This window comes from Columba livia, chromosome 3, assembly GCF_036013475.1.
Source record: "Columba livia isolate bColLiv1 breed racing homer chromosome 3, bColLiv1.pat.W.v2, whole genome shotgun sequence".
Lineage (NCBI taxonomy): Eukaryota > Metazoa > Chordata > Aves > Columbiformes > Columbidae > Columba > Columba livia.
The window spans coordinates 1,208,302-1,228,948 of NC_088604.1; the positions used below are offsets into that span (position 1 = coordinate 1,208,302).

At 57.2% G+C, this 20,647-nt stretch overlaps 1 protein-coding gene across 2 annotated transcripts in view; it reads right to left on the reverse strand.

The window, feature by feature from the left end:
- Positions 1-18,717, reverse strand: part of SELENOI (selenoprotein I) — a 31,998-nt gene extending 13,281 nt beyond the window's left edge. Inside the window, exons 1-4 of one of the 2 annotated variants that reach the window (XM_065055479.1) lie at positions 18,558-18,717; positions 14,029-14,322; positions 526-594; positions 150-258 (exon numbers count right to left, since the gene is read on the reverse strand). In XM_065055479.1, coding sequence (XP_064911551.1) covers positions 150-258; positions 526-594; positions 14,029-14,322; positions 18,558-18,605 — 520 coding nt within the window. In that variant the 5' untranslated portion in view covers positions 18,606-18,717. Of the gene's footprint in view, positions 1-149; positions 259-525; positions 595-14,028; positions 14,323-15,190; positions 15,465-18,557 lie in introns of both variants that reach the window. The other variant, XM_065055480.1, reaches the window with a different exon arrangement.
- Positions 18,718-20,647: the final 1,930 nt, after the last annotated feature.

Here is a 20,647-nt window from a genome sequence, read left to right on the forward strand (position 1 = left end):
CTCTAAACTGTCCCTCCTGTGGCACAGCCACCTGCCTCTGGGAAGGCCCAGACTACAATCTTATCAATAGGAACCAGAAGTCACAGCAGAGGAGGCGACAGATGTCACCACTCCCATGCTTCACATGCAAACAGACCAGGCAGCCTTACCAGAAGCATAAAAGTCAGGGTCGAAGTATGCCATGAGGAAGAAGTTGAAGACAAGCAGCAGGAAGCCAGAAAACGTTATCAAATTTGGGGCCAGCCAGGTAGGGAAGATCTATGGGAAAGCAGCAAAAGAACACAGGAACTCGTTAAAACATGTAATAAGGGCCACGCGCTGGTCCCAGCCGCGGCAGAGCCCTGGTTAGAGCCGTGTGGGCGGCAGGAAGCTTTAGGCCGGGATGCGGTGAGCTGGGGGCGGGCAGCACCCTCTGTCATTAGTCGCACCACAGACAAGCAGGGCTTTCCAGCTGAAGGTTTTGGAGAGAAGGTTTTGTGGTGCCGGGAGTTCTGCTGTCCCGCTCGGGGCAGGGAGAGGTCTCACCTTCACTACTGTGTTCCAGAAGGGATGCATGACGTACAGAGACAGGGGGTTGCTGTCCACGGCGCTGTACTGCAAAAACAAGGGAAAAAACCAAATAGCAACAGTTAGGGCTCCAGCAACACTTGCAAAAAGCCAGAGATCCTCAATATTGAGCTTTCCCTGAGGACACCTGCTACTTGAGTCTTGGTGCTGCAAGAATCCCAGAGTGTCAGGGGTTGAAGGGCCCTGGAAAGCTCATCCAGTGCAACCCCCCCATGGAGCAGGAACACCCAGATGAGGTTACACAGGAAGGTGTCCAGGCGGGTTGGAATGTCTGCACAGAAGGAGACTCCACAACCCCCTGGGCAGCCTGGGCCAGGCTCTGCCACCCTCACACTCTGCTCAGGGATGGAGTCTCACCAGGGACGGTGTTAAACAGCCCAAAAAGCACCAGGAGCTCCAGCATCACAAGAACAACGAGCAGCGTGTCCACCGCAGCGGTTCTTGGGAGGTGGGGAGAGACTTGAGGACACACTTTTGCAGCCAGCACTCCCCACAGAGCCCACAAAGGCCACACCGCTGGCCTGATGGCACTCTGCACAAGCACAGTGACAGCCCCAAGCACCACGGGACTGACCCACCAAGGACTCAGGCACGGACGTGTTGCTCAGGCAACGTGGAGAGTCCTGCCCCACAAGATGAGCAGGGTGAGGGACCTTGTCAGCTCAGCACCCAAAGGAGCTCCATGACGGCGAGGAGCTCCTCTGGTGGGGTGCTCACCACGGGAGGCTGTTCTGTGGCAGACGCGGTGCTCCCGCGAGCTTCACGGGGCACATTCCTGTGCTGGCAGCTCTGAGCGACCCAGACACAACCAGCGAGGGAGCCCAGAGGTCCTGCAAAGAGCTGGTGGGCTCCAGATGGCACCTATCGCTGACTCACCCATCTCCAGTCACTTGGAAGAGACCTTCTCGTCCCAGAAAGAAACCAGATATTTATGAGCAAGGTCTTCAACCACCTCCCTTGTCCTGCAGATGCTCCGAAACACCACACACGCCAACATGCAGCCCCAAGTATCTCCATATGCCACATATCCCAACGCAGTTTCAGGCACGGAGGGTCTTTGGGCACTAAGAAGAGACGCAGAGGCCCCAGCTTCCCAGCGCAGCCCCCAGGTGACCTGGGCTGGATTGTGGGGACAGAGATCGGGGCCAGCAAGGGAACAAAGCGATCGGAGCAGAACAGGCGACGGATTTCACTGTTTGCAGGTAGGATCCACGACACTTTTAAATTCTTCAGTCTAGAGTAGAGCAGTTTGAAGCAGCTGCCCGCTGACTTAGTGAAGGATCAGCATCTTGCTCTGTGACCTGGGGTCTGTGTTTCCAAGGAGGCCCGTGGGTGCCCACGTGGGACGGGCTCGGAGGGCTCATCAGAAAGGCTCCTCTCCTTAGGGAGCTGCGACTTCTGCAGAGGCAGCTGCTGCCCTTGGGACATGGGGAGGAAGAGCTCTTCCCCCTCACCCCAACGCTTTTACATCATGGAGAGGCTGGAGAAATTAAAAGAAAAAAAACCCAAAGACCTAGATAAATCATGAAACAGTTTCTAGATAGAAAGTTAAAGTTTGACATCCTTTGGCTCTCAAGGGCACCATGAACTGTTATCTGCCCTTCCTAGCAAAGATCACCTCGGCTAAAGTCCTTGTCCCCAGGTAACACGTTGACAAGAATTCCAAGAAAAGCTCCATAGGTTACAGAACTGCTCAGGTGACGTGCCCGGTGCCAAGCAGGGCAGCACCCACCCCCCAGGCAATGAACCCGGGGCTGGGTCAACACCCACTGAGTCCCAGCACCGGCGTCCGCCACATCCCACGCCAGCCTCACCGCAGGGGCAAGGCTGGGAGCAGCGCTACGGAGAGCAAATCACAGCCACGCACCCTGCACCGCCACGGACACAACCGTGCGCCCCTCAAGATAAGGGGGTTTGGTTAGCAAGGGAAACTCATCAGCAGAGAGCAGCTGCGGGTCCCATCCCGCGGCCTTGAACGAGCCACCGTCTCCGCACCCACGGCTTGTTCCTCTCCCCGTGCTCCTCTCCTCGTCTGGAAACCCTGGAAGGGAAGGGGACAGCCTGCCCGTTTCAAAATCTGGGAAGAAAGAGGTGGGAATCGTAGAATCATAGAAAAGTTTGGGTGGGGAGTGACCTTCAAAGCCCATCTAGTCCAAGCCCCGGCTATGAGCAGGGACACCTTCACCCAGATGACAGAAAAATGGGGGCAGCTGTTGACACTCTGGAGGGCAGAGAGGCCCTGCAGAAGGGTCTGGACAAACTGGAGAACTGGGCAATTGCCAACTGCATGAAGTCCAGCAAGAGCAAGTGCCGGATTTTGCACCTGGGACACGGCAACCCCGGCTGTACAGACAGACGGGGGGACGAGATGCTGGAGAGCAGCTCTGCAGAGAGGGATCCGGGGGTTCTGGTCTACGGCCAGTTGAACATGAGCCACCAGTGTCCCTGGAGCCAAGAGGGCCCCGTGTCCTGGTGCACCCAGCACAGCACGGCCAGCCGGGCAGGGGGGATTGTCCCGCTCTGCTCTGCGCTGGGGCGGCCTCACCTGCAGCATTCACTGTGTGCAGGGCTGGGGACACAGGAGAAAAGGAGATACAGCTGCTGGAGAGTGTCCAGAAGAGGCTGCGAAGTTGGTGAAGGTTTGGAGGGGAAGCCGTGTGAGCAGCGGCTGCAGTCCCTGGGTTTGCTCAGCTGGAGCAGAGCAGACTGAGGGCAGAGCTCATGGGCTGCAGGTTCCTCAGCAGGAGCAGGAGGGGCAGGCTGAGCTCTGCTCTGTGACAGTGACAGAGCCCAGGGAACGGCAGGAGATGTGCCAGGGAGGGGCAGTGGGACCTGAGGAAAAGGTTCTTCCCCCAGAGGTGCTGGGCACTGAACAGGCTCCCCAGGGAGGTGTCACGGCCCAACCTGACAGTGTTCAACAAGAGACTGGACACCGTCCTCAGACACACGGGGTGACCTGTGGGGTGTCCTGTGCAGGGACAGCAGTGGGACTCCATGATCCTGGTGGGTCCTTTCAGCTCAGGACATTCTGTGGTTCTATGAGATCAGGTTGCTCAGAGCCCCGTCCAGCCTGGCCTGGGATGTCTCCAGGGATGGTTCATCCACCACCTCTCTGGCCAACCTGGGCCAGGCTCTCACCACCCTCAGTGCAAACAATTTCTGCATCATGTCTGGCCTGAATCTCCCTCCTTTAGTTCAAAACCATTATCGTTGGTGGCTCACGTCCAATCTCTCAGCCCAGCACCCCAAGTCCTTCTCCTGGGGCTGCTCTCCACCCCTGCATCCCCAGCCTGGACCAACACCGGGGTTGCCCCGACCCAGGTGCAGGACCTTGCCCTTGGCCTTGTTGAACCTCATGATGTTCACATGGCCCCACTGCGCCAGCTTGTCCATGTCCTCTGGATGGATCCCGTCCCTCAGGTGTGTCCCCTGCACCACTCAGCTTGGTGGCACCTGCATATTTGCTGAGGATACACTCAGTCCCACTGCATCACTGATGAAGATGTTAAATAGCACTGGGAAAGGGCAAAGCAACACCCCACAAGACAGTCGCCAGCGCAAAGAAGGACCAGCGGTTCTCACAGGGCTCTGACACACAGGTTAAGATCTCACAGCATCTGTTCCCCAGTGAATCCCATCCCTGGCAAACACTTGTGTACCTCCAGCAGCCCCTCCCCGTGACAGGTCTGTCCGTCTCGCTGCGCTCCCGTCCCCATGCCCCAAGCCCGTAGGAGCTGCAGAGCAAGTGGTAACAAAACCTGCAGCTCGATGCCGTACCGAGGCGAGGTTTAAGCCTCGAGGAATTTCCATCCCAGCTTAAAGCAGTTTTGGAGGACAGAATTCCAAACGCTTTACAAGATAAGAGGATTTAAACCACTGGTTAGGCAAGGAGGAGAGTTGGAGGCTGATTAAATCTCATTATCCCCAAAACAGCCGGATCAAGCAAATAGACGCAGCGTTTGCAGCAAGGCAGGGGAATCGCTCTGGAGTCTCTATGCTTGTGTTCGGAGGTACCTCGGGGAAGCTCCCCCAGGCCCACATCCTGGGAAGCTTGGGGATAATAGTCAAAAAGCAGCTTTTTCCCATGGTCACTCATGTTCCCACCTTGTTCACAGGACTCAAAGACTTGGGAACGAGACATTTCTCAAGGGGGAAAGCAGCTGTTTTGCAGAGCTTTGCTGATACAACCACCCCGGTCTCAGCCCGTGTCCTGGAGGGAGGGAGGTGGGTGGGTGCTCTGCCCACTCAGGGGACACCAACAGAGCAAAGGGACCGAGCTGGGGCTGGGCTGGTGTCACCCTAAGGGACAGCACTCCCAGCAGCCAGGACAAGGCCACCTCCAGAACACCAGCGACCTGCCGGGCACCTCCTGCAGCGCACGTGTGATGGGAGCGCCAGGGGAGCCGCGGGCTCAGCCTGGAGAACTGGAGCTGAGGAGGTTGAGGTTGGATGTGGGGAACAATTTCTTCCCCAAAGGGCTGTGGGGCATTGGAACAGGCTGCCCAGGGCAGTGCTGGAGTCACCAGCCCTGGAGGGCTGGACAGACGGACATGAGGTTCTCAGGACATGGGGCAGGGACAGGGGTGGGTTATGGTTGGATTCAATGAGCTTGAGGGTCTTTTCCAACCAAAATGATTCTGTGATCTGGCTGTTCACACACACTTGCGTGTCGGAGCAAAGCCGAGGAAACAGCCCAACTGTCCCCAGGAGCACCAGGCTGAGGCTTGGGGCTCGTACCCCCAAACTTGCTGCTCTTGCTCTAATGAAACACTCCTGAGGCCACAAACCCCGTGGTGTTTAACTCACCACACTCAGCACCACCACCATAACTCACCCACCTCATCCTCACTGCAAATTAGCATCACCTTTTCAATTTGGATCCCTATGCACCGGTCTAGTGACTCACATATGTGACTATTATCCTTCTCCAAGTCATCTTTCTATCACAGTCCATGAATAGCACCAGCCAGGAGTCCTGATTTCTCCCTCATTTCCAGGGAGATAAGGTCAAACAAAAAGTGCTAACGCACAGAAGGAGTTTTGTACGCCCCAGAAGCTGCTTCTCAAAGCAGATAGGCATTTGTAAGGACCCTGCTCTAAAATAGCACCGTGCATGTGGACGTCGCTTCTCCTTATGATCGCAGGAAAGAGCCAGCCCAGCCCAGCCAGTCCCCTCGGGATTTGGTTTTAAACTTCTTAAGAAAAGAACAGAGCAAATAGCTCATACAGCTTAAAAACAACATTAATCATGCAACCAGGACATCTCCGGAAGATCCAATTATGTGTCCAAGGAGGAAAAGCAATACAGATTTACAGCCCTGATTCTACCAACAGCCGTCCTGTCCAGAAAAACAATGTCGCTTTTATGTAATCCGGTCACCAGGAGCCAGCGGCAGATCAAACATTGTCACCTGCTGTCACACCTGAATGGGCCCGGGGCGGGCTGGGGAGGACAGAGGTGGTGGCACAGCAGCCAAAGATGCCTTTGGACACCCTATTTTGCTCGTGGACACCCTGGCGAGCTCCACGAGCCTCATCTCTCACCACCCGCACCGGCAGCGGGAGCAGAGGGAGCTCGGCACAGCAGCTCCGCCACGTCCATGCGGCTGTTTCCTATAAATCTCCTTAAGCATGGCAAGGGCACAAGGCTAAGAACCTTCTCCCAGCAGGCTCGAGATAAGCCAGGAGGCAGCGAACTCAACAAACCCCCGTCCACGTCGCTGAGCGGAGCCGTGCCAGTGCAAACAAGTCACGCTTGCACTATGCCCACGATCTGCCGATGCAGAAGCCACATCGGGCTTTAATGGTACTTATTAACTCCAGGTGTGTTTGTCTTTTCTAAGGTCGTTCCTCGGCTGGCACAAGAAGGGAGCGCGTTGGCAGTGGCAAACCCGCAGGCACCGCGGGGTCGGGCTCCCGGCTGCTCCTGTTCTTCACCATGCAGCTTTTAGACATTTAGCAATTACAGGCGCATCAAAACACGGCACGTAGGGGACCTGGCAGGGTCAGAGCCCGCTCCTCCAAGAGCGGACACCGCGCTGAGCACAAGGCTCCTTCCCGCTCCCCGGGCCCCGCAGAGCGTGGAAATTCATTTGAAAACCAGATTCCTGCCCTGCCGACGCTCTCGCGTGTTCAGACCCTCGGCTCTCGCTCTACCAGCTGGGGGATCGTTCCTGCCTTCTGCAAACACAGACGTGGGGTCACCCCTCCAGTAAAGCCCGTGGTGATGAGTGTTGGGGAGAGGCTTGCTCTTCCTTCTAATCATAGAATCGCTTTGGCTGGAAAAGACCTTTAAGATCATCGAGCAACCATAAATCTACCTGGCACTGCCCCATGTCCTGAGAACCTCATGTCCGTCTGTCCAGCCCTCCAGGGCTGGTGACTCCAGCACTGCCCTGGGCAGCCTGTTCCAATGCCCCACAGCCCTTTGGGGAAGAAATTGTTCCCCACAGTTCTGGAGGCACAGGAGCTGTGTGGGACCACAGACGTGGTGACTGAGGAGTGTGCAGAAACGGCCCCGCTCCAGGAGGAGGAACTGGCTACAGGGAGAGCAATGCTCATGGGGACAACAGCTTGACCTCAGAGCTGAGGTAGCACAGAGGGACAGAACAAGGACACTTGGATGCAAAACACCAGCAAACAGCCCAGGCAGAGCTGACACGCAGCACGTTTGCAAATAGCCTGACCCAGCCCCAGCCCCTCCATGGGCCAGATCTGCTCTGCAGCACAGCAGCCCATAAAAGAATCATTTAATAGTTTGGTTGGGAAGGAAGGGATCTTCCCAACTCCCCGGTGCCCCATGAGCAGGGACATCTGCACCAGCTCAGGGTGCTCAGAGCCCCGTCCAGCCTGGCCTGGGATGTCTCCAGGGGTGGTTCATCCACCACCTCTCTGGCCAACCTGGGCCAGGCTCTCACCACCCTCAGCACAAACAATTTCTGCATCATGTCCGGCCTGAATCTCCCTCCCTTGGTTTAAAACCATCACCCCTTGTCCTGTCACAACAGGCCCTGCTCAAAAGTCTGTCCCCATCTTTCTTACAGGCCCCTTTTAAGTCCGGAAAGGCCGTGCTAAGGTCTCCCCCGAGCTCCTCCAGCTGAACACCCCAACTCTCAGCCTGTCCCCAGCAGAGCTGCTCCAAGGACCTGCCCGTGGTCACCCCAGGAATCCACCTCACAAAGACCCACCCGACAGGGAGCCCACGCTCCAGTCGATCCTGGGCTGCCCGAGCTGCTCTGTGCCAGCCCCTGAACGAGCAGCCGGCCCCACCACCCCGCTCCTGATGCCGGCCCCACCACCCCGCTCCTGATGCCGGCCCCACCACCCCGCTCCTGATGCCGGCCCCACCACCCCGCTCCTGATGCCGGCCCCACCACCCCGCTCCTGATGCCGACCCTGTCCCGTCATCGTGCTGGGAAAATCATTTCCCCATGGATATGCATTGTGGAGCAACACTTGGTGTTGATGGCAGGCTCCAGCGAGCAGCCTGCCAGCTCCGGCTGCATCCAGGAGCTCTCCCTCTGTTTGGGAGCATTAAATAGCCATGAATATGGGTCACCACCACTTGTGCTACAGTCCGAGGTGATCGGCTGCGGCACGGACACACAGATGGTGAGTACGGGAGTGGGAAAGATGAACCTTCGGGGAGCCGAGGCAGGGATGTGGTCAGAGAAGCAGCTGTGGAGCGGGAAGCGAGGGATCAGAGCAACCACTCTGGGGAGGAAGAAGAGGCAGGAGCCAAAATGCACAAACAGGAAACCCGTTACAATAACACTGTGACAGCCAAAAGACTTTCCTGCTGGTTTGGACTGCAAAACAAAGGGCTGGAGTACCTGCCGGGGGGTCAGGCTGGTTTGGTGATCCTGCTCCTGGTGCCCGAGGAGAACAGAAGGGAGCAGGGCGAGACGGCAGGAGCCACTCGCCACCCCTGGGCACACTTCAGCACCCACCCTGTGCCCCCCGAGGGCATTCAGGCCAAAAGACCACCCCAAAACTCTGTTTCTGCTGGTGATTTATCCTCTCCAGGTGCTGCGAGCCCTCAGGGAGCTGCAGACACCCACAGGACCACAGCCCCGCTCTCCCCTCCAGAGGACACGACCACGGCAGAACCGGGTCGAATCCAGCACAGAGCTGGGTTTGATGCCAACCCGCCAACCAGGGGAACATACGAGTCAGCGCAAGAGAAGAGAATTCGTTACAATCCCTAGGAAAAAATAAATCAACTTGAACTTCTAAGTATACGTATCAAAGGAAAGCACCAGCCCACGCACATCGGGAGCGATCGCAGACGGACGAGGCGCTGCTGGGAGCGGGGGGGAAGACGACCAAGTTTCAACAGAACCTATGCGAAGGGCACAAACAAAACAGTTGTTTTCCAAAGCACATAACCCTCTATAGCACATAACCCCCTATAGCACATAACCCTCTACAGCACATAACCCTCTACAGCACATAACCCTCTACAGCACATAACCCTCTACAGCACATAACCCTCTACAGCACATAACCCCCCATAGCACATAACCCCCTATAGCACATAACCCCCTACAGCACATAACCCCCTATAGCACATAACCCTCTACAGCACATAACCCTCTACAGCACATAACCCCCTATAGCACATAACCCTCTACAGCACATAACCCCCTATAGCACATAACCCCCTATAGCACATAACCCCCTACAGCACATAACCCCCTACAGCACATAACCCCCTACAGCACATAACCCCCTATAGCCCATAACCCTCTACAGCACATAACCCCCTATAGCACATAACCCTCTACAGCACATAACCCCCTATAGCACATAACCCCCTACAGCACATAACCCCCTATAGCCCATATCCCTCATCCTGCCTCATCCACAAAGAGGAAACTCACAATTAACAGAAAAAAAGCTGCATTGCTTTGCAAGCCCTGACACCCCGAATTGTGCAAGACTTGAAGCACAGCACGTCAGGTCAGTTCTACGAGCCCTGATAACGTGGCCATTTCCCGAGCCAGCTATGGAAAGTGATACTTCAATTACCACAACGCTCTCTCTCTTCCAAGCAGTCCCAACAGCCAAACACTTGCTGCTAATTAGTAAAGAGTGACTTTTATGATGAAGTTCATCGTAGCCAAGACTCAACACGCACCAACAGACATGGCAGTAGACTCTCAGCAATTAAAGAGACCCAAGACGGACTGACAAGCAGCCTGAGGTATTTTTAAGCGACTGCTTCACGCGCCTCGTGACACCGGGGAGCACTGGAGCAGAGCCGCGACACGGCTCCCCCAGCTCGTGGAAACGGCCCAAACAGCCAAATACCCCCACACGCTTATCAGTGTCACCCACCTCAACTGCTCCTTCCCTTCCACATCCCTGCGCTCATTTGTTTGGGCACCAGCTCCGTGCCAATGGAGACGGAGCGCTCTACAGAAGGTGTGGGACACCTATACAACCAGCGCAGCAGGCTCCAAAGAGGAAGGTGTGTGCAAAGATCTACCAGATATCCAAAGCAAAAACACAGAGTAAATAACAGACTTTTTCCTTTCCAAAGGGAATCTGGAGAGCCAAAGGCTGCTGAGCAGCTCTGCATTCCCAGAGCTCCATTGCGCTCGCACCCATGAGAGAGGCACCTGGGTTCAGCTGATGGGACAGGAACCTGCTGCTTCAGGTGGGGCCGAGGATGCGGAGGGATCTTGTGTCCTTCACCTGCACGGCAAGAGAAGAGCTGGGAGGGTTCCTGCTGCGGGACAGGACAAGGAATCTGCTCATCGCACACGCAAGCTGCCCAATTCACACCCTGCAGGGTAAGGACTGCAAAAACAACCCAGAGAAACAGAGCGCGGAGCCAAACAGCTCCGCTCCCAGGAAGGAAGGGGCAGACAGGGGGTTTGCAGCAGCACAAGCATCACCCCATGAGCATCAAAACAGCACCTGGAGAAGAGCAGCCCCGGCCCGACAGCCGTGCCGCTGCACCCGCTGTTGGCAGCCAAGTCCCCAAGAGAGTCTCCTTCTCACACCAAAACCCACAGAGGTTTGAGGTTCCTTCCCGGAAACCCTGCAGGACCCACTGCGGAGTGGAAGAGCAGCAGGTTCCCGGCCACAAAAGGCTTCATCACCGCCACTGTGTGGCTAAAAACAGAGAGTCTGGGGATCCCCCACTGAAACAAGGTTCGGTATCTTTGATTGCCCGTAGAGCAAAGGTCACCGCTCAGAAACCAGACCTGTGGCAGCAGCAAACAGCACCCCGAGATCCAGCAGCTGTTTCAGGATTGTTGGAGACGATGAGATGTAAACGCACACAGATTAGGTCCTGGGAGTGGGATTAGCTCATCACTCACCAAAACCTTACAACCCACATCAGGAGTGTCTCTGGAAAGCAAGATAAATCCCTTACCCTCGTCTCATTGCTTAGCACACACACAAGTTCAGCCAAAGCTCATGAATCAGGTTGTTTCTAGTTCATTATAAGAGCTGCTGCTGTCTCCTCCAACCATGGCAGATTTTGTTAGGGACACACTAAGCTGGGCAGAGGTTCAAACCCCTGAATTTCACTGCAGAGAGGGAGAAGAAAGAAGAAAAACACCTCTGACTTTTGCGGCTGCTCATGTGAAGTGTCACGAAGTCCAGGAGGACTTGTGCAGCTCCTCAGAGCAACCTCTGCAACACAGGGCGGCCGAGTGGCACCTCGGGAAGCTGTGCCTGCTGAAAGGCTCAGAGCAATTTAAAGAGTCCCTGGGGAAGGAGTTAAGTGATTCGGGAACAGGGCTCAACAGCTTCTCCTCCTTCACAGCCTACCTGCTCAGGACTCTGCAGGAGAAGACAAGCTGTTAGTCTGGGGACAAGACTAGCCTTGGAATCACCGTGGCCTCAAGCCTCCCATCACATCGCTGGCATCCCAAAGCCTTCCCTTTCTGCTGCTCTCCCGGTTTTGTTGTTGTTCCACCGGTCTGAACCGCCACTTTATGTCTCTGCTCGGCAAAGCAAACCCTGCAGAGATCTCTTTAGGGCTGTAAAATCCTGCCAGGGGCAGCCTGCAGCCATCCGCCTCCCGCAGCGCAGCAGCCGCACGCTGCTCTCTGTGCCGCTTCGAGCCTGAGGCAAGAGGATTTCTCGAGGCTGGAGGAAGGGAACAGCAAGCTCTTCTTCAGGGTAGAGAGGACAGCACGTGGGACCGGCTTAAGGGACCTCGAAAGCCTGTTCAATCAACAGGTGAAGCGTGATACACGCCTGACTCGTGGAGCTGCGGCGCCTGGCAGGTTCGCTGCTGGTGCTGGCTTGGGCTGCTGACAGCCCAGAGGTCAGGGACAAGGATGCAGGGAAGGGAGAAGAGCATCTGGGAGGAGAGGACTTGGCACAAAACAGAAGAAATCCTTTAGGCTAGGTGCCCAGCTCTTCGGGGCATTGAGCACACCGGCTCTCCCCAGCTACGGTCTCGCCTGACACTGCGGGAGAACCTGGCCCAATGTTCCTGCAAAGCCAGCGGCTGCAGTGACCCCGACCAGGAGATCGCTGTACGTCAAGGAGTCAGTGACCCCTGAGATCAAGTCCAACCCTTCACCTCACACTGCCAAGGCCACCTCTAGCCCACGTCCCCGAGAAACTCATCTCGGGTCCGTTCAACCCCCAGACACACGGTGTGAACTGTGGGGTGTCCTGTGCAGGGACAGGGGTTGGACTCGATGATCCTTGTGGGTCCTTCCAGCCCAGGACACTCTGTCATTCTAAGATAACCCCTCCAGGGCTGGTGACTCCAGCACTGCCCTGGGCAGCCTGTTCCAATGCCCCACAGCCCTTTGGGGAAGAAATTGTTCCCACATCCAACCTCAACCTCCCCTGGCACAACCTGAGGTCACTTCCCCTTGTCCTATTGTTTGTTACTTGGGAAAAGAGAAGTGCAGCAAGAAGCCCTTAAGAACATCCTTTCCATCTGACACCAGAAATGACAAATAGAGTTGTTTTCCTGCAAGAAAATCCTATAATAGCTTGAATGATTAAAAAGTGGGAAATACCTTCTACAGACAGGGGCTGTACACGGACTGACACCCCATTTGACGTGACACCACTTGCTATTGCTGCCATCTAAAAGAGATGCAATATTATCTATACTGTTCTCTCCTTATAGTGTTAGCTCTAACAAATAGCATTTTAAATGGCACCTTGCAGAACCCAAATATCTTTCTTACTGGCATAATGGACCAGCATCTTCTGGTGCAAAAATCTCCGCTACGGATGAACCCACCACAGGGTTTCTCGCTCCCAGCCACACATCCATGCCCGGTACCAGGTGCCTTCTCCACCCGCAGGAACATGCGGTTGGAGAAGATCCCTCGTTTCCCGAGGCAGGGGATGCCACCCCCGCGGTGACACGGGCTCCGGGCAGCTCTGCGCCGCGTGTCCCAGCAGAACCGCGATGCCGGGACCTGCCGAGCTCCTCCGTGCTGGGAGAACAGAACCAGCTCGCAGCAGATCGACAGCCACATGCACAGCGAAGCGCGGGTCGCTGCAGAGAGAACGCGGGACAAGCAGCGAGTCCGGATGCTTTGTGTAGCGGTTGAGTGATGCCGGCTGCTCCCGGGCCTCGGCCCAGCAGCCGTGTGGCAGCTGACACCAACAGGACTTTGTTTTACTGCCCACACAGGTAAAAAGACAAAGAATGTCTTTGCGAGAGCCACTGGTGAGCAGGCTGCCGCCGGCCGGCCCCGTGCCGCTGCTGGCCGCGGGCTCCCCACCGGCTGCCGTCACCAGCTCTGGCTCAGGAGCGAGGACACGGAACTGGGAATGTTTGGGGGTGCAGTGGTTTTGCTATAAAAGGCATTTCCCAAGCCCCAATTCACCTTCCTCTTACTGAGCCCACAGCGGCTCCCAAAGCCTCCGGGGTAAGACACCAGCCTGGCCCACTTTGTACCCAAACGTGACATGAGTTTTTGCCTTCCCTCTGGCGTCTCTGCCGTGCCACACGTGAGAGGCAGCGCTCCCGCGTCCTCCTTCGCCGGCATTTCCCCCAAACTGGTTCTCCTGAGAGTGACACAAGCTCGAGGTTCAGACGGCATCACAACATTGTACCTGCACACCCACACAGCGAGGAACACACACAAGCAGAGATGCTTACACGTGGGGCCAGGGCCCCGGACACAACACACAGCACTCGAGTACCTTCCCCGCTCCTACGTGAGCTGGATGAAAGAGCCACGCAGCGACCGCTCATCCGGCGGCAAGACATGCCCCAGGAACAGTCACCAGCGGCTCCATCCCAGAAGACACCAGGACGGCGTAGGACCCCACAGAGAGCTGGAGAAAGCAGAAGCAGAAGCACAAGCAGCTCACACAAGAGCAGGCAAGGAGAAGCGATGGAAAACACAGGGCACGCAAATGGAACACAAAAAGACAGTGACAAACCATGGAAGCTGCCTGTAACAAAGAGGACACGTGAAGCTGCAGCATCCTGCCCTCCCTTGCAGCCGGTCTCACCTCCCGCAGCTGCTCTTGGCACCGCGGCAGCTGCCAGCGCAGCCTCCCCGACCCACCAAAGCGAGCCGCGAGAGTCACGACACCGCAGGAAGCGACGTGCAGCCTGTTGAGATGGACGAGCAGAGGTAACACCAGTGCTGAGTGCAACGCACGGAGCCGTCCTCCCCTTCTCCGCTGGCGAGGCTGCAGCTCGCGCTGCATCCGGCTCCGGGCACCGTGCTTGGGAAAGGCAGAGACAACCGCACAAGTGCGAGACGTTGGGGTTGCTCTGTGAAAACCCGACTCGGAGGCAGCCTGGAGGGAAGAAAGGGGGAGGTCTGTCTCCTAGAGAAAGCAAAGTAGGAGCAGAAGCCCCTGGGAATGTTCCAGACGGTCTCATTTCCCCACCCCCCATAACTCATAGGCAGTTGCCCAGAAGCCTGCCAGAAAGCAATTTGCAGACAGGTTTTTAAGCAGCAGATCATGACCTCTGGCATCCAGCTGCAAGGTTTTCACTCCGTAACAGCAGGGCCTGGCTGTGTCCTCCCTGGCAGAGGGACATTCCACGCTCAACACTCACACAGCGCCTGGTTTTGGCAGAGGACATTCAACACTCGCCACCAGCAAAGCATCTGGTATGCTTTTCTTCAGAAGGTTGACACACGCATCCTGCTTTACAGCCTCAAAACAAGAGATTTATTTCTGATATCAAGACCCCCAAACCCCCATCTCCTACTGAAGAAGCGTTAGAGCTACAAATAAAACCTTTCTGACAACGTGGCGCTGTTTGCTGCACAGGTTCCTGAGTCAGAGGAGCTCTTGGGTGTCCCTTCCCGAGCGGATAAAGGACGGTTCCCCCGAGGCCGCGCCACCCGTGGCACCAAGCCAGCGTCTGCCAGAAGGAGCCCACACCTCCTTCTCCTCCAGCCAGGAGAAATGTGTGCTTTGCAAAGCTAAAACCATCTGGACTCCTGACACGCCGCTTCCCATCTGCGCTCCTGGCAGCAACGCGAGGGGAAAACCAGTCTGGGCTGGAGAACACTGTGGATTGTCTTGCATGGAGCTCTCCTGCTCCACCAGCTCCAGGGACACCAGCTCCCCTCTGAGAGCAGGGACACATTCCTTCCCTTGGACACGTTGCCTCCTCCATATCTCCCTGAATCTGCTTGTTCTCCAAATCTACCGCGTGCGGGCTGGAGAGCTCCTGCCGGGCACAGCTCAAAGGCTGCGGCAGAGTCATTTGCAGCAGGAACCGGTGGAGTCTTCCCGCAGAGGGTTTGGTTCTCACCACGCATCCATCACCTTTGCGGATGGTCCCACCTCGGAGCGGTCGCTCGTCATAGCAGCGTCCCAGGTACGCTGTTCTTTGGGTACGTATTCAACGTGAGCCACCTTCTGAGGTGACCCGCTGTGCTGCTGCCACACGCCGACCCCTTCCACGAAGGACAAACGCAGCCCTGCTTTGGGGACGAGGCAGAGAAAGCAGCTCAGCAACAGCTAAATCACTCTTCCGTTATTTCCCATTGCCATCCACACACACTCCACGCTGTTCATTCCTTGCTCTGCCCATGTGGGACAACAGTTTATGCCGTTGCAGAAGTTTTTTGGGCAAGAATAGTCGGTTGCACACCCAGAAGGTCAAGCGGCTTTTCACCAACAGTGACGGTGACGGATCTGGAGTCGCACATCAAGGGAAGGGCAGAGCACGACAAGCCCCAATGCCTAAAGCGATGCTGGAATTTGTGACCCGGTCTCACAGATTTGTGCCTGAATCAGTTGCTTTCTCAAGGCTAAAACAGCAACAAAACCAAAGCTCCCCAAGTGAACAAGACCCGTAGGAAGGGAGCCCTGCAGAGAGAGCGACTGGGGGTCACTGCCCCACGTGCCAGCGCTGACTGCTGCTCTCAGCACAGCTCGTGGGATCTCCGCCAAGCGCTGTTCATGCTGTTGGTGACCAGCACCCAAACACACCAGAAATGATGTTCTTTGAGCGCCAAGTGTGAACCTGCCCTCCCCTATCAAGGTCCCTGTTGACTCAGGAAAACCACAATCTCTTGGAACTCCTGCCCCCGGGGCACACGCGGCTTTATTGGCCTGTGTTGGTTCAGCTGTGCCAGGCTGGGAGCGATTCCTCCATCCAAGACCTGCTGCCACATCTCAACCGTACACCACCCGAAACCAAGGCCAGGAAGCACAACAACAGTGTGCAACCAGTGCCAGTAAGCGGCTGGCGCTGCCCATGCTGTGCTTTATGTGCTAGATGGGACTCTCCTCCTCACCCCGGGCTGCATTTGGGGTCCTGTTCATAGGTTTAATTGCGACGGCTTTTCCATCAGGGGCATCCTCAGAGGGACCATGACCTGGGAGCAGGTCTTTGGTGCTTGCTACAGAAACAAGAAGGCTGCTCCAGGCGTCTGGAGCTTCCCAAGTTCAACTGCCAGCACCCCCTGCAGAGGGCGGAGAGCCTGTCCTCAGCGCACAGGTACCCAGAGGGAAGGCAGAACGCCACAAATCCCTCCAGGTGCTACTGGAAACAGGCTCAAGGTGTGACAGGCTCCCTCTTCAAGCAAAAGCGTTGTCTTTGTAGGAGCGAAATTAGTCACTTGGGGAGGTGTGGCTCAAAGCTGAGAGCGTTCTGCTTACCTTTGCCCGGCACCCACACAAAACCGCTACCTTCCACTGCATTACAATCCGCCTTCCACAGGGAACCTCACGCAACCTGTCACATTGGTTGGACTCGCTCTGCCAAGTGCATTTATCTCCACCTCATCAGCTCTGAGCGTGCAAAAGGAGAGCGTGAGCCACCCCTGCCCACACAGACTGCGCCAGGAGGAGCCCAGGGCCGCGCAGACAGCCTCACCCAGCCCTACAAGACAGCACGTCACCTGCTGCGCTCCCTGAACGCAGACTTGTCCCAAACGTCCTGCACGCTTAAATGACACCCTGCATGCCCCCCGGATGGTTACCTGCAGCGTGGCCCCATGTGACGGATCCTAGAACAAGAGCAAAGCAAACACTATGAAGTGAAACCTTTTAACTTCACTGCTGGTGTGGGAGAAGGAAAAACATGGCAAACACCCTGCCCTCCACATAAACACACAATCTGGTGTTGAGGATGCCACACACTTGGGCCCAAAATCATCCCCTAGGGATTTAAACTGTGGCGGCAGAGTCCGCTGGCACTTACAGCAGCTTCCTCCAAAGGTTTCCAGGGCTTTGAATGAGACACAAACTGACACACGTGCAGGAAACAGGGACGAGGTCTGGCACGTTTCTGCACGTCTGACTGTGTGTGGAGCAGCCACGGGGCAGGAGCAACATGGTCCTGAGCTAAATGTGAGGGCGTCTCTGGGCTGACCGTGATCCCTCCACAACACGGACCTGCACGCATCCAGAGCTCCCTCCTCCACGGCCCCTTCGCAGCACGAGCAGCCACAGCACAGGCCGGGAAGGCACTGTCCTCGTTGCCTGCAGTGACAAGCCACGGTCACCTCTCTTGACCACGTTGCTGCCAGCCCAGGAAGGGGTGGGGGGACACATGGCATCCAGCAACGTCCCCCACTCACAGGGACAGCCCAGGGGGTGAACACACCCACAGGGACAGCCCAGGGGGGTGAACACACCCACAGGGACAGCCCAGGGGGGTGAACACACCCACAGGGACAGCCCAGGGGGGTGAACACACCCACAGGGACAGCCCAGGGGGGTGAACACGCACTGAATGTGATCCCAGCCCCGTCAGTAACACTGTAGGATACAAAGGTGCGTCCCCGCCCCAGGAGCACGGCTGGGGGTGCACAGCTGGCAGGCGATGGCGCTGTCACCGCCGCTCGCTCTGCTGTCCCCATGCCAGACCCCACAACTGGGGGGGAACAGCCCGGGGGTGCCCACCTGACACATGGACACACTCACACTGTGTCACGCTGGATGTTGCACCCCACAGTGTCCTCGTCCCTGCTGGGGTGCCCAGTTTGCAGGAGGACACCCCCGACTTGCTGCGGGGCACACGGCAGTCCCCTGTTCCCTCCTGTGAGGAGGGGGGTCCCACATCTCCCACGGTCACAGCTTCACGGGTCCTCCCCCCGCACCCCCACCGGGAACAGCTCGGAGAGGAACGAGGCGGGAAGAAGGAAAAATCATTTTATGACACTGTGTTAAACCGGCTCACCCAGGGACCCACGCGTGGGGTGAGGGGGGACCCGCAGCCGCGGGGGCACGGGGGGGGTCCCACTCTTCATACAACCAACCCTCCCCACACGGCAACCCCTCCCCGGCCCCGGGCCCCACGGAACCGGCCCCACGGCTGCCCCTCCATGGGGACAGGGCCTCTAGCAGTCCCCTCGCTCCAGCGTGTCTTCCCCCCAGCGTCCCCCGGCTCCGGCCTCACTGCAGCCCCGCCTTTCCCCGTGTACCTCCCGTCAAACGGCGGCCCCTGAGCGCCCCGGCCCCTCAGACCCCCCGCACGGCGCCAGGCCCCGAGGCGCCCCCCGAGCTCCGGGCCTCACGGCTCGGCCCCCGGCAGTCCCCCGACCCGCCCGGCGCGCCGGTACCTTGTACTTGCTGAAGCCGGCCAGCTGCTCGGCGGTCACGTACTCCATGGCCGCCCGGTGCCGCTGCTGCCGGTGCCGCCGGTGCCGCCGGTGCCGCCGCCCGAGGCCCCGCCGGAACCGCCTCCCGCCGCCGCATCGGCCCACCCGGCGTGGCCGTGACGTCACCGCGCCCCGCCCACCGCGCCGCCAGGGAGAGGCGAGTGGGCGGTAGCGGGAGGGCGCCCCCTGTGGGGCGGGAGGGCAACGGGCTCGGTGGCCACGGGTGACAAGCGGTGACCCTCGGGGGTCTGTGCTGGGACCAGCACCGTTTAACATCTTGACCAGGAGCACAGACAGTGTAATCGAGAGCAGCCTCAACAAATATGCAGGTGCCACCAAGCTGAGTGGTGCAGGGGACACACCTGAGGGACGGGATCCATCCAGAGGGACCTGGACAAGCTGGAGCAGTGGGGCCATGTGAACATCATGAGGTTCAACAAGGCCAAGTGCAAGGTCCTGCACCTGGGTGGGGGCAAGTCCGGTGTCGGTCCAGGCTGGGGATGCAGGGATGGAGAGCAGCCCCAGGAGAAGGACTTGGGGTGCTGGGCTGAGACTGGACATGAGTCAACAACAACGATGCTTTTAAACTAAAACAGGGGAGATTCAGGCTGGACATGATGCAGAAATTGTTTGTGCTGAGGGTGGTGAGAGCCTGGCCCAGGTTGGCCAGAGAGGTGGTAGATGAACCATCCCTGGAGACATCCCAGGCCAGGCTGGACGGGGCTCTGAGCAACCTGAGCTGGTGCAGATGTCCCTGTCATGGCAGGGCTGGCACTGAGTGAGATTTAACAGTCCCTCCCCACCCAAACTATTCTGTGGTTCCTCATTCCGTTATGTGTGTGTGTGCACACATACACCTGTGCATATGTGTATGCACATATATGTGCATATGCTTGAGTGTGCACATACGTGTTCCTGGGCATTTGCGTGTGCAGGTGTGTGCATCTGCACGTTTGCCTTTATCTGCAGCTGGTCCAGCAGCACCGCGAGTTTTACCGGGACAAGAGCGGGACGCTGTACCCTGTTCCCTACTTTGTGCTGCCCATGAAGGAAAAGGAGAGATGCCCTCATCCACTTGACCTGTGAGTACCGACGTCCCCAGGACATGGTGGCACTCAGTGCCCAGGGCTGGTGGGATGAAACCAGAGAGGTCTGGGGGAGAGCCAGCGCCTCACCTGATCGTCCTTCTGTTCTTCACCCAAACCTTCTGTCCTCAGAAAAATGAGAGCAGAAGAAACCAGATTAACCTGAAAGGGGAGAAATAGGTGGGCAATGTGCCAGGATTTGAGGTTTTTTTCCTAATTTGGAAATCTCTGGATTGGTTGGTTGGCTGGCTGGTTGGTTGGCTGGTTGGCTGGTTGGTTGGTTGGTTGGTTGGTTGGTTGGTTGGTTGGTTGGCTGGTTGGTTGGCTGTTTGGCTGGTTGGTTGGTTGGTTGGTTGGTTGGTTGGTTGGCTGGTTGGCTGGCTGGTTGGTTGGTTGGCTGGCTGGTTGGATGACTGGTTGATTGGTTGGTTGGTTGGTTGGCTGGTTGGTTGGCTGTTTGGCTGGTTGGTTGGTTGGTTGGTTGGTTGGTTGGCTGGCTGGTTGGTTGGTTGGCTGGATGACTGGTTGATTGGTTGGTTGGTTGGCTGGCTGGCTGGTTGGTTGGTTGGCTGGCTGGTTGGTTGGTTGGCTGGTTGGTTGGTTGGCTGGCTGGTTGGTTGGTTGGTTGGATGACTGGTTGATTGGTTGGTTGGTTGGTTGGCTGGTTGGTTGGTTGGTTGGTTGGTTGGTTGGCTGGTTGGTTGGTTGGCTGGCTGGTTGGTTGGTTGTCTGGATGACTGGTTGATTGGTTGGTTGGTTGGCTGGCTGGTTGGTTGGTTGGCTGGTTGGATGGTTGGCTGGCTGGTTGGCTGGTTGGCTGGCTGGTTGGTTGGTTGGTTGGTTGGCTGGCTGGTTGGTTGGTTGGCTGGTTGGTTGGTTGGCTGGCTGGTTGGTTGGTTGGCTGGCTGACTGGTTGATTGGTTGGTTGGTTGGCTGGCTGGTTGGTTGTTTGGCTGGTTGGTTGGT